Source organism: Anguilla rostrata, chromosome 13, assembly GCF_018555375.3.
Source record: "Anguilla rostrata isolate EN2019 chromosome 13, ASM1855537v3, whole genome shotgun sequence".
In the NCBI taxonomy this organism is placed as follows: domain Eukaryota; kingdom Metazoa; phylum Chordata; class Actinopteri; order Anguilliformes; family Anguillidae; genus Anguilla; species Anguilla rostrata.
Window position 1 is genome coordinate 14,566,389 of NC_057945.1, and position 12,659 is coordinate 14,579,047.

The 12,659-nt window shown below is 44.3% G+C and overlaps 1 protein-coding gene across 2 annotated transcripts in view; it reads left to right on the forward strand.

Moving 5' to 3' along the window:
* The window catches only part of LOC135237821 (pleckstrin homology domain-containing family G member 4B-like), a 35,763-nt gene extending 25,316 nt beyond the window's left edge, over positions 1–10,447 (forward strand). Inside the window, exons 12-24 of one of the 2 annotated variants that reach the window (XM_064305311.1) lie at positions 78–200; positions 750–941; positions 1,347–2,254; positions 2,843–3,092; positions 4,014–4,103; positions 5,132–5,356; positions 6,010–6,180; positions 6,542–6,719; positions 7,333–7,449; positions 8,210–8,470; positions 8,577–8,824; positions 9,020–9,065; positions 9,645–10,447. In XM_064305311.1, coding sequence (XP_064161381.1) covers positions 78–200; positions 750–941; positions 1,347–2,254; positions 2,843–3,092; positions 4,014–4,103; positions 5,132–5,356; positions 6,010–6,180; positions 6,542–6,719; positions 7,333–7,449; positions 8,210–8,470; positions 8,577–8,824; positions 9,020–9,061 — 2,805 coding nt within the window. In that variant the 3' untranslated portion in view covers positions 9,062–9,065; positions 9,645–10,447. The remainder of the gene's footprint in view (positions 1–77; positions 201–749; positions 942–1,346; positions 2,255–2,842; positions 3,093–4,013; positions 4,104–5,131; positions 5,357–6,009; positions 6,181–6,541; positions 6,720–7,332; positions 7,450–8,209; positions 8,471–8,576; positions 8,825–9,019; positions 9,066–9,644) is intronic. The other variant, XM_064305312.1, reaches the window with a different exon arrangement.
* The last annotated feature ends 2,212 nt before the right edge of the window (positions 10,448–12,659 follow it).

Genomic DNA, 12,659 nt, shown 5'->3' on the forward strand with positions numbered 1-12,659 from the left:
GATCGGTGCATCTTATCTGCCAGGATAAAGGTAAAGCGTTTTCCAGCTGTTTCTGACTGGGCGGTCTCGTTGTGTAGGTGATGGGCTGGTTCGCTGAGGAAGGAGAATGGCAGCTTGTGGAGGCGAATGCAGCTCTGGACACGCTGGAGAGGGTGGAGCAGTCCCGTCAACGTTTCAGCGCCTTCCTCGCGCGGACCAGCGTGAGTTCCTGTCTTTTATTTAACCTGTGTTTTCCCTAAGTAATCTCAGCAAGACAAAATCTAACCCTCAAAAGAGACGCGATCCAAGATGGCAGCATCAGAAGGGGAAATTACAATACAAATACACAGACACAAATTCCCATTTTGCATCTTAGGTTGTGAAAAGTCAATGGTCAGCACAGTATCATTGTGTCAATAATCAGAGGAAATGGTATGGGTGGTTGGTGGTGGGGTGGGTGTGGAAACTTGTAGCCAAGGGCTCTGTGGCTCACCAGCATTTAACATTTGGCCAGAATTAGTTATAATGTGAAAAAAATGAGAGATTAGGAGCAATGCCCACATGCTGGTCGATGCGTTCCAATACACGTGCAAAAAATGGGAAACTTTTTCTTAAATGAAAAAAAAGTAAGAATCCTGCACAATTATTCAATGACTTGAATTCAACTCCAAATCCAACTGCTGGCGGACAGCAGACAGATTGAGGACGAGCAACTCAAAAACAACAGATTCTGCATTTTTGTGTCTTTCCGGTTTCGGCGTTCATTTCAGGAGCAAAACCAGCAGGCTGTGGCTTTGATGTCTGAAGCAGGGAAGATGGAGGGGGCGTCCTATCCTGAGACGGAGGCGTTCCGGTCAATGGTGCGCACGTTCAAGGCCAGCCTCGCGGCCTTCTCTCAGAGAGCAGAGCGGTGTCGCGCGGAACTGGAGAACATGGCTGGCCTGTACCGCTTCTGCGAAAAGGTGGGTCTGGAATGCAGACGTCTACAGGGGTGGAAATCTAGGTTGACAGACATTTTGACATAAACGGGCTAGTTTAACCCCAATATAGGTCATGTTTTACTCGGCTATAGCTTGTCAATGTTCTAGTCGGCTAGAAAACTTTAACCTATCAACCAAATATAGCCAGGTTTTCACCAGAATGTTTAGACTTTTCATCAGAAAAATGTTCACTGGGATTGGCCTTGATTCAACCAACAAAAATAGCAACCGGAAAAGAATTTAATTGAGTAAAAGGCAAGAACAAATGCTCATTGAATTCAGACATTAGTTAGTTAACAGTCTGTAGTTTCAATTGTTAAATCACTTAAAAATCTCTCCCTTAAGGACTCCTTGAAAGATCGTAATGTTCTTTGTCTCTCCTTTCAGGCTACTCAGCTTGCCAACGAGTGCAGACAATATATGGACCACGCGCAGCCAGGATGCTATTCAACAAAGACTGAACTATGTGCGCTGAAGCGATTCCAGGAACGATTCGGTGAATTTTCTGCAGAGCGTTTCAAGGACGCTAAGGCTCGGGCTAGCGCTTGCTCCAGGGGACTGAGGGTATGGAATGTGGCTTGGCTCAAGTGCCAGGAAGCCAGGCAGCAGCTGGAGGAGAGACTGCAGGAGCTCGACAGAACCCAGAAGCCCGCGGTCGGGGTAGCGGAGCCGAGGTGTCAGGTGAAGGAGGATGAAAGCCTTTCACCGCCCTCCCCTCGAGCGGCTCCCTCCCGCCCCGCGGACGCGCGACGGGAGGCGGAGAGCGCCAGCGAGGACGACGGCGCCAGGGTGACGTGCTTCAACATCAGTATCAGACCCGAAGGCAACGGAACCAAAACAGCGGCGGACTCCGGGTCGGGGATCCCAAAACTGGGCCCCAAAGAAGAGGAGGAGGCGGGCCGAACTAGCGAGGAGCGCGACAGCGACGCAGGCTTTGGCGAAGGCGACCCCGCCGACGGGCAGGAGCGGTCGCCGTGCCACCAGGCCCTGGGCAGGTCGCTGAGCGAGGGTTTCGGCGCGAGCCCCTCCCAAGCCGGGCCTCAGGAGTCGTCCGGCCCCCTCGCCGCCGGCCTCGCCCGCCCTCACGGCCTGCCCTCCTGCCGAATACTGAAGGCCGCGCAGCACTACCAGATCTCCCGCCACGGCAGCTTCTGCGCCGACGACCCCTGCCACCTCTGCGACCCGGGGGCCGGCGCCCTTCAGACCGCCGCGTCCGCCACCACGGCCGCGCTCGGGCACGAGGGCGTGACCCCGGTGGGCGTGGCCAACACAGAGCAGAACGGCACCAACGTTTTGTAAGTTAGTGCGACTTCTCAATTTTCAGCCTGCTGCATCACTTAATAAGATTCTTAACCAAGATTTGGTGCTGAGAATATCCACTTTGTTCATGCCTTCTCTTCCTCTCCTTTACAAAGCTGGCTATGATGTCAAACAGGTACAGTTATGCACTGTTATGCTGATTAATGAACATGCTGTATGGTATGGTATTGCCCCTTCTTTTCGGTTTTTGCCTATTTTGTGAACATACGAACTTTAAATTTATTTTATGGGTCAGATGATTCAACAATTTAGATCAATGAACTTTTCCTCAAACATTTGGGAATCATTCTGGTTATGTAATACAGGGGTGTAATTGCAGGAAAAACAACAAGAATAATTATAGGAAATCTTAAAATCCAGGACCAGGGTGGCCAAGCCCGGTTATGCACATGTATTTGGTTAAGTTCAGTTGAAACACGTCTGACACATTATGTGTGTAAATTATGCGAAACGTAGCGCGCGCGTTTGAGGCACGGTGCGCTCGCTCCTCATTATCCGCGTGGCGTTCGCGCGAGGACCCGAATCGCCGCGGTGACGCGGGGCGCCGTGTGTGTGTCGTGCAGGAAGCTGCGGCGGATCGCGGAGGAGCTGACGGCGACGGAGCGGGAGTACGTGCGCTCGCTGGGCTACGTGGCGGCGCACTACATCCCCGAGCTGGAGCGGCCCGACGTGCCGCAGGGCCTCCGGGGCCAGCGCGGCTGCATCTTCGGCAACCTGGAGAAGCTCCACAGCTTCCACCGCCACGCCTTCCTGCCCGAGCTGGAGGCCTGCGCCCAGGAGCCGCGCCGGGTCGGCCGCTGCTTCCTCAGACACGTGAGTCCCGCCGCCCCCTCCCGCTCGCGTTCCCGCGACCACCGGCGGAGACGTGTTCCCTGCGACCCGCCCATTCAGTATCGTCCCCCCCGTCGGAGTCACCGGTCTTTATCTCAACAACTATATGCTCTACAGTGCTGAAACCTACAGTACCAGCGGCGTTCAATAAAAAATAAAATAAATAACATTATTGAAAATATATTCACTGCAACATCAAAAAGTTTTTAATGCACTTTCTGCTGGGGCTCAGATGGCTATGGGCTATGTTTTCCAGAATCAATGACTCACGGCGCTTGGGCGCAGTCAACACAGTCAGTGCACTGGGCGTGGCTAGTGAATGTTGGCATTTTTGTGACCAGAGGCAAGGAGCGTACAGCTCAAAGTGTGCAGTGCAGGTGGAAAATGGGCTGGACTATGCTAAATAAATTATCAGTGGGTGTGTTGCAACTAGATTCATGTGGTAGCTGGAAAATAGAGCCCATATTCAAACATTTTCTTTTTCCTTGAATGTGTTTCTTGGGTGATTGTAGATCCCTGTATTCTGTTACTATTTCAACTTTGGATCTGTTTTTTTATTTCACAAATCATTAAATGCCAAAGTACCAGGTGCGCTGACCTGTCAAAACGGTCACTTAATTGAAGCAACTGAGATCTGAGATAGGAATGGACTGTTAACCCCCAGGCCATTCGCCTTCCACTCCTTTCATATGTTAATAACCAGGAATTGTGCAAGAATGATAATATACCTTCTGTCCTCAGGCGCAAAATCAGTGTGTCACACACATACATGATGTTGTGCTTCATTTAATTGGTCCAATTCTTGATTACATCACAAACTGTCATGACTGACTAAAGAGAATGACACAATTTGATGTTTCTCCTGGAGGGTTACATTGGAGTTGTTTTGGTTTCCCTATCCAGAAGGAAGGCTTTGCTCTTTACGCACTCTACAGCAAGAACAAACCACAATCAGACATCCTGCTGAGTCAGCATGGACACGCCTTCTTCAAGGTGAGACGCCAACACATCACTTCATTTCATGTTTACGTTATTAGATTGGATTAGAATTTCCCCAAAGGGATTTCCAGCAGAGCGGCATGAGTACAGATTTATGTTCTGTATGCAAATAGAAAACAGAAAAGGACAACACTGTTGTTTATCCTGTGAAGTGTCTCCGTGACTGCTTCTCTGTGTATACAGCAATAAAACCGAATAAGATAAAATTGAATTTAATTGTGTTTGTTCCACAATACACAACGCAGGTGATTAAAATTGCAGACAGTTATGGTTCATTCTGATATTCTATGACAGTGTGCGCCAGTGTGTTTTAACTTGGTGACTCAAAAACCTTGGAGCATTTTGACTATTTAAAAGGTTTCCTTAGAGAATGGGATGATCCTCCCTCACCTTTTCACAAAACAGTTTTAACATCACAGGGTGCAGGAAAGCTTGAGGCTATTGCAATGCACCGCTGTGAATCTGATAACCCACAATTGTCAAACTATGTGCTGTAGTTTCCAAAACTTTCCAGAAGTCACACCCTATTTTCAGGTGAATTGTGACAGGCGCTGTCACAATTCACCTGACTTTAAAATATTTGTTTTCCTTAAGAAACAGTTTGCAAAGTTTGTGTGTGCGCTGAACTCAAAAACCGAAACATTTATTTTCCGGTCAAAATGTCAAATAACAAATGGTTGGTAGGATCAGGACCACAGACTAATTCAGAATTACTCAAAAATCATTGATGATTAATTACATAAGAACATAAAGTATGTTTCATGATGATGATAGCAGGCTATTCAGTTCATCTAGGCTTGTCATGGCTGTATAAAATTTCCAGCACTGTGTCGGACCTACAGTAGTTTGGTACACTCTCATACGTAACCAGTCTCTAATACGTAACCAGGCAAGCTACAGTTCTCCATGCATTTACAACTCGCTCTTTCCACTTTTTCCATTTCAGCAGGCAGAACTCATCTTCAAATGTCTTTTGAAATCTGTCTGTTGATAGAGGCTCTCTTATTTTTGTCCGAGGGCAGCAGAAACAGGCCGAGCTGGGGGATAAGATGGACCTGTGGTCTTACCTGCTGAAGCCGGTCCAGAGGATCAGCAAGTACAGCCTGCTACTGCAGGACATGGCGAGGGAGTGCGGGCCCGAGCGAGCTCGCGAGAGAGCCGAGCTCCTGGCCGCCCTGCAGGTCATCCGCTTCCAGCTGCGTCACGGCAACGACCTCTTGGCCATGGACGACATTCAAGACTGCGACGTAAGTGATGAGGGCTGGCACGAAGCACAAAAACCCAAATGCATTTACTGTGATGCATTTCCAAAATGCCTTTACTCTAATACATATGCCAAATGCATTTACTGTTGTACATTTCCCAAATGCATTTACTGTGATGCATTTCCAGAATGCATTTACTGTAATACATGTCCCAAAAACATTTACTGTGATACATTTCCCACAAAAACGCTGATACATTTTATATGCACACTGTAATTTATCCAGGACATGTAATTAGTTTATTTTACAGTAACTGTGAATGCCAATGGAATGTGTACACAGGTTAATATTTGGTTTAACTCTGTTGATAATATTGAAATTTACATCTCTGTACTGTCAAATGGGAAACATTCCAATTTCCTGCATCTTCTGGATATTCATGAAGGGCTTTGGCCAAGGACAATACCTGGCAATGGATGTGTTTTCCTTGCACATATCTCTTCAGGAATATACATGAGCTTTAATACAACACCAGTAACTACTGTAATGATAGCACCTGCACTGTCCTAGAGAATGAAAGTAGAGAGAATAGAAAAGGAAATTGAGGAGTTGGCTAGTCTCCTGAGGAGTGAGGATGGAGCTGGGACTATGGTGTCTGTCAGGGCACCTCCACTCACTGTCTGCACCCTCTCCAGGTGAACCTGAAAGAGCAGGGTCAGCTGATCCGTCAGGACGAATTTCTGGTGTCCTTCAGGAAGAAGAAATGCTTCCGTCATGTCTTCCTCTTCCAAGACCTCATCCTCTTCAGCAAAACCAAGAAGACTGAAGTAGGAAATGATGTGTACATCTACAAGCAGTCTTTCAAGGTAGCTGTCAATATGGGTTGAGCTATTATACTCAATATAATATTGTATGCCAAACTCTGTGCTTTCATCCCAAAATTATCTTTATTATATAAAGATTAAAATGTTGCCTGTCACAATAATTCTATTAAAACCCTATTTGAAAAGAAGGACGTCTGCAAATCTCCAGTGAAAATTTCAAGTTAGCTATTTTTATCCATTAAAACTCTATTTTAAAATAAACCTTGGTTGAAGGTCCTGGCTATAATCACCTTTACACTTTATGTGTAGTCCAAAATGGCCGCCATAGTCCACGTTTGCTTGTTTGGTCCAAAATGGCCACCATAGTCTGACTTTTCTGAGTCTGTTTCTTGTTTCTGGGTAGACCTCTGACATCGGTATGACACATAATTCTGGGAGCAGTGGGCTGTGCTTTGAGATCTGGTTTCGGCGGAGAAAGTCCCAGGACACCTACATTCTCCAGGCTGAGAATGAGGAGCTGAAGAAGGCCTGGACCAACGACCTGGAGCGGATTCTATGGGAGCAGGCCGCACACAACAGAGGTCAGTGAGTCGACACCCAACCATAGCTACATCAGTACTTGACCTCTTGACTGACCACATAATGGCAATACCCAACCACCAGGAACATTGCACCTGAACATTTCACCATACCTTCCACTGACACTCACCTGTAAGCCAGTCCCTGTTTCACTCCCTACAGTGCACACTTGACTACAGGAGGGAGCTACCGCTGAACAGAGGAATGATGTATCTGTCCCTAATATAAACTGCTAGCCTGCATGCTCCTGCTAGCCGAAGTGAAAAAAAAAAAAGTATGCTGAAGCATACTATTTTATACTCAAGCATACTTGAAGTATAATTAAAGTTTATATCAAGTATGCTTATTATAATATTTTTTCCCATGGGATGTTGTGGGGGGGAACTAATGTAGAATGAACCCTCCCCACCTCTAGTAGGGCAAGGCAGGTCAGTTGCAGTCTGCCAGTTTACCATAGGCCATAGAGCCCAGCATGCACTCAAAGTGAGTGCCTGTGCCAGCAGAGCCAGTCAGGGCTAATGCAAAGTTACTGAGAATTAGTACGACTTCTCAGTTGCCTCATTTCCCTCATGGTCAGTGTTAGTAACCTTCATTTGTCATCTGTGTGTATTGTAGAGATCCGGATGCAGGAACGGGTGTTCATGGGAATTGGCAACAAACCCTTCATAGACATAAAGCCGAGTGACGCGGCGATCAGTGACCGAGCAGTCAACTGCGTACTGACCGGAGGAGGTACTATCAGACAGGGCGGACTGTTTATTTCTGAACATTTTGCTCAAGTTAAAATCCTACACTGCAACCAAATATCAGTCAGTCTGGGTGGCTGTTAACGCTAAGATGCTGGAAAAAAAAAATGTGAATGCGCCTCACAGTTTGTATCGAATTCTGACCGTGCCAACGGCAATCTGCAGTGTGAAACAAAGTAACAGCTGGCAGTACAAGCATCAGAGGGGTGTGTGAGCTTGTCTTGCTTGTGTGCTGTGATGTGGTGTGATAAGGACAGACTTGGGAATAGATTTTTTTCAGGGTGTTGTTCATCATAATGGCTTCACAAGTCAGGGAGGGAAAAACATTAGCCCAGATAATCTAAAAGTGGGGGGGCCGGGGGGTGCTGCTCAAACCAGCCAAGACTGACAGTGTGTTTGAATGCTGATACTAGCTAAGTAAAAACTGGAAGTTGCACAACGTAGTTGCATAATGTATACAACTCAATTTATTCGAACCAAATAGGGACTAATGAGCCAGTTTCTGAATCACTGAGTCACTTGTTGAGTCAAACATATCAGTCTGGCTTATTTGACACTGTTCAATTCTATGATATTAAGTTATACACATGCAACTACATTTGTCAGCTAGTCTCAATTTTCAAAAAAGTTGCCTGGGTAAGGAAATTATGACTTTATAATTCACTTTGGACAAAGGCACCTGTTAAAAATTGTAAATGAAAGTAAATATGTCTCACTAGCTTTCTGATTCTTTTTTTACCTCCCAGAATCCAAGGTGTCAACCTCCTCTGGGGTTTCAGGAACTCAGGGAGCTCTCATTTTGCCACGGCCTAATTCGATTGGATCAGGCAGCAGTGCATCATCTTCTGAAAGTCGCTCCTCTTTCTCCTCTGGGCGAGGGTCCCTGTCTGCCATTGGCTATTTATGCGACCAATCCCAGACAGGCAACGGCCATGGTGTCTATTCAGCCACAACAGCTTTGGAGGATGATGACCTGGACAATGAGAATGAGAGCTTTCATCTACTTTGTGAGTGACTGTGAACAGTATACACAAGAAATTCAACAATGGCACAAATTTTGCAATATGGCAGCACAGCACATGTAATCATTCCATGTCATTTATATTTTTCCAGTGGACAGCTCAGAATCTTCAGGGGAGAGTGTGAGTGGATTCAGCAGCTCTGATCAAATTTGTCTGTCTGCGATTGGCGGAGATGCAGAAGACACATCCTCTGTGTCTTCCTCTCGTTCCTCCGGGAAACACTACGACCACCAAATTCCACCAAATTTCCGTATACATGCTTCTCCAGCTCCATCCAGACTGTGGTCTTTTGCTCTACCCACACAGAGGGCTCAAATGAACCGCAAGCGTTCTGGAAAGGTGGGTTAGCAGAACACCCATACTGAATTTAAAGGACTGTTTGACCCGATGGCCTTTTTGTTTAAAACGAAGTGTAAAATTGAAATAGCTTTATTTCTGCTGTCGCTGTAAGTGTTACCTCTCTGGAAAGACGTTTACATGAATAATCTCCCCGAGTTCACAAGATGTGTGAACCATGGCTCTTTTCTTCTGCAGGCTAAAGAAACTGGCCCCGCTGGAAAATCCACCGAGGTTTAACATGGTAAGTTGTGAACAATAATTAAAGCTCAAATGATAAAAGCTGGAGTGAACCTCACTTGGATAGCAAATATCATGTTGGACACACCCCGAAAACCTGTGCTGAGGTGATAAAGCCTTCCTCTTTCAGCTTAACACACATCTCAGTGTTTGTACTTACGGGAAGAGGCAGACCCCCCAGTGCGGGAGAAGGGTGACTAAGGCAGTTCCTGTTTCAGTGGAAGTGGGCTGCCTGCATGCGAGCGTGGCATGTCAAATTAAGCCTTCAGCTGACCTAAGAATTAGGTTTTAATGCATTCCTACCTCTCCTGGTCTCACCATCTACCATTAGCCTTTCCTTAGAAAAGAAAGTGGTGCAATAGTTCTTTGGTACTTTTCACTCACAGTAAAAATTGCATGGCAGTTAGGTTTTTTTTTTCAATTTTGTAATTTTAAGCATACCACATGGATACAACAAAAATTGAGATGAGGCTGGAATCTTAGGTGGGAGACTGCAACAGTCCACTGAAAAGCAAACATCCAATCACTACATTGTTCTGAATATTAGACGGATTTATCAGTGTCTTTCTGCCATCTGCCACAGGTGAATGCCACTTCCTTCCTTCGCGCTCACCCAGTGGAGAAGGATCAGTGACGCACACTGGAGCTGTAGACGGCTTGCGCAAATGGGGTTGTCTAAAAAGGGAAGGACAATCGCTTGATCGCCCAGTCATTTTTATCGCCGTAAACCAACCGCCTCCTCAGTATTCTTCACATTGAAAGCTTACGGCAACTGGCTTAATGTAAATTTGGGTTTCCACTTGCAGTACATGGCATCCGGTAGTCTATCCGGGAAATTTGTTTTCTTTCCAGAAAAATGAAGAAAAAAAAGTGATTTTTCATGTACTGTACAAGTTTTGTTTTGTATGTATGCAACGAATATCATTTTCTCAGTTGTCTTGGAAATGGAATAATGTTACCACCATGGTCCTGTAGTCTGTATCCTTTATCATACGTCCTAATATGAGGTTGTTCACTCTGAACATTTTGAACATTATAATTGTCCTAAATTATACCAGGTACCAGGGAACAAGTTTTTGTTTTGTTTTTTTGCAGTTTCTGAACTTTTGTAACCACAGAATGTGTTATCTCATTGTCATTTAAACTGTGTTTAGTTAAACTCGGACAAACAAGGATTCTGATGCCAAAAAAGTAATTTATAGACATGCATGAAACAAGATTGTGAGCAAAATGAAATATCATTATTTGACACTTATCATCACTCTTGCATCTCTGTTATTTAGGGGGGGAAATGTGCCACGTGTGCTATGAAAGCACAGTGGAAATCAAAGGGAGCAGGGGTGTTCTCAAAGAAAAATGAAAAAATAAATCACAAATTCATTAAAATGTGATGAATCTACTTTTTTTGGCTATGCAAGTATAAAGGCAGCTGCACACCTGCAGATCATTCATTATTTGAAAATATCTCACCTCTGTTGAAACACCACTTCCATTTCTGGTAACATGAAAAGGCGCTAGTGATTTCAAGACCATTTCCTTTTATTTTCTCTGCCTGGTACAATGAGTGTATCGGGGGTTCTTTAAACATTGTGGAATATTCTTTATATAAGAAAACAACAATAGAGTGATTTATGTAATGCAATGACTATTGACTATAATGACATGCATACATGCTGTCACACTTAAGTCTTGAGTTGTTGGCAGTTGGGTTCCCATCAGACCACACACTTATCTAGCTTGGTATATGGCAGACTATTAATCATGTGCCTGTGAAGATAATAGGAAACACTGTGGAAATATTTGCACTCTGGTTTTGACCCATTTTTTTATTTTCATCAGAAGGTGCAATGTACATTGACTACTTATAAATATGACATGCACCTATGGAACATGAATCCCTGATGAGAAATGTGTTGCATGAAAATGGGAACATGCAATACACTAATTTGACAGCCAGTTCTATAATGGACCAGAGCCACCCTCAAACCATGTCTCTAAATCAGGAAAGTACCATCACATAAGCCTTGTCTTAGTGGTGATTTGCTGGTTAAAAATATAGTACAAAAATAAGTACAAAACTGGACATTGAGCTCCATTGAGGGCGGCTTACCAATAAATATCAGTGATTTGAAAGAATAGTCCAACATCCACTAACAAATCATAAAATACTATCAGTGTGTCAGATAATTGCTCTGTATGAGATGGCTTCTTTCATGGAAACTATTTCTTTGGTCTTGCCTTGCCTTTCAAAATTGGAAGCGTTATCATTTTGATTTTACTTTTGTTTGTGGGTTATTTCCCTGGCTTGTTTTTCCCATTACATTATATTTATTAAATCTGATTTATTTGTGTTTGGTTCGATGTTGTAATGCGATAAATGCGGTGATTGAAAAAACCTTTGTTGTTTGGCGTGTGTTTCTTGTAGACAGAAAAACCTAAATCCAAACAGAGGTTAACTTACTTGTTTTCTTGATTTGACTTTCTTGATTATGAGTATGCTTTATATTAAAAATTTTGGAGCAATTACTCCAAAAACTTTGGAGTAATCTGGACCAGTTAGAGGACTGAGCAAATAAAAGCATGTTTGAGTTCTTAACAGATTGGAAAAAAAGCACAGATTGAAAACAGGTGGGATGTGTTGCAGCATAAATACTAAAGGGGTAAAGTAGCAGATGACATATTTTGGTCCCCTGAACATCCTTTTAATCTGGAACGTGTATGTTGAATCCACATTCAGCTCATATCTGTTGCTGGCTTGTATGTTAAGTTAATTCAGCCCAAGGAACTGAAGCAACAGTGAGATTATGAATAAGTCACTGCGGCTTGCGCTCATCACCTTTCAAGCATCCATGGCCCGTGCTTCGAGGGGGACCAAGTGCATTCCTCCCCCCTGCAGTCACATGCCTTTCAAGAGGAGATGTTTTACACACTAGTTAACCAGGCCCATTATCAACAATGGAAAAAGTGTTTTTTTTTCTCTCTTGTGTGTACTGTGGGATAACAGTAGATTATACCATAATCAAACCAAGCGTCCACTTTTTTTGGCACACCAGCACACTTTTTTTCAATGTAAGTTATCAACCCAGTTGAAGAGTAATCTTTACAGATGCTGAATCTCTCTCAGTACTGGCTCTTCCAAGTTCTGAAGCTTTATATGTGGGGATCTGGGTCCCATTAAGTGCTTGTGAAACACGATGTCATGATGTAATGCCGCCACTGCCCATGCTTGTTTTCGTGTATTCTAACACAACAATGCTTGCTGAAAAGCAAAAGGGGATTCCACTGACAACATTGATTTATGAATAACAAGAATAATATCTGGAGCAGACTTCAACAAACTGAACTTAAATAATTGTTTAATTGCATTTTCTCTTCTCTTTTTGAACTGATAATGCAGATATCCCCATTGCTTAAACAAAGATACATTGTGGGTTACTTTTTATTCAGTTGCAGCAAGTTATATTCTAACTGTACTGGCAATTGCCTGAAATGAGCAGTGGTGTTTAAACAATAATGAGACACAGATGGATCCAGAAGTACACACGCACGCACATACATACACAGCCCACCGCTGGGGGGCCCTGGGACCCCCTATGCG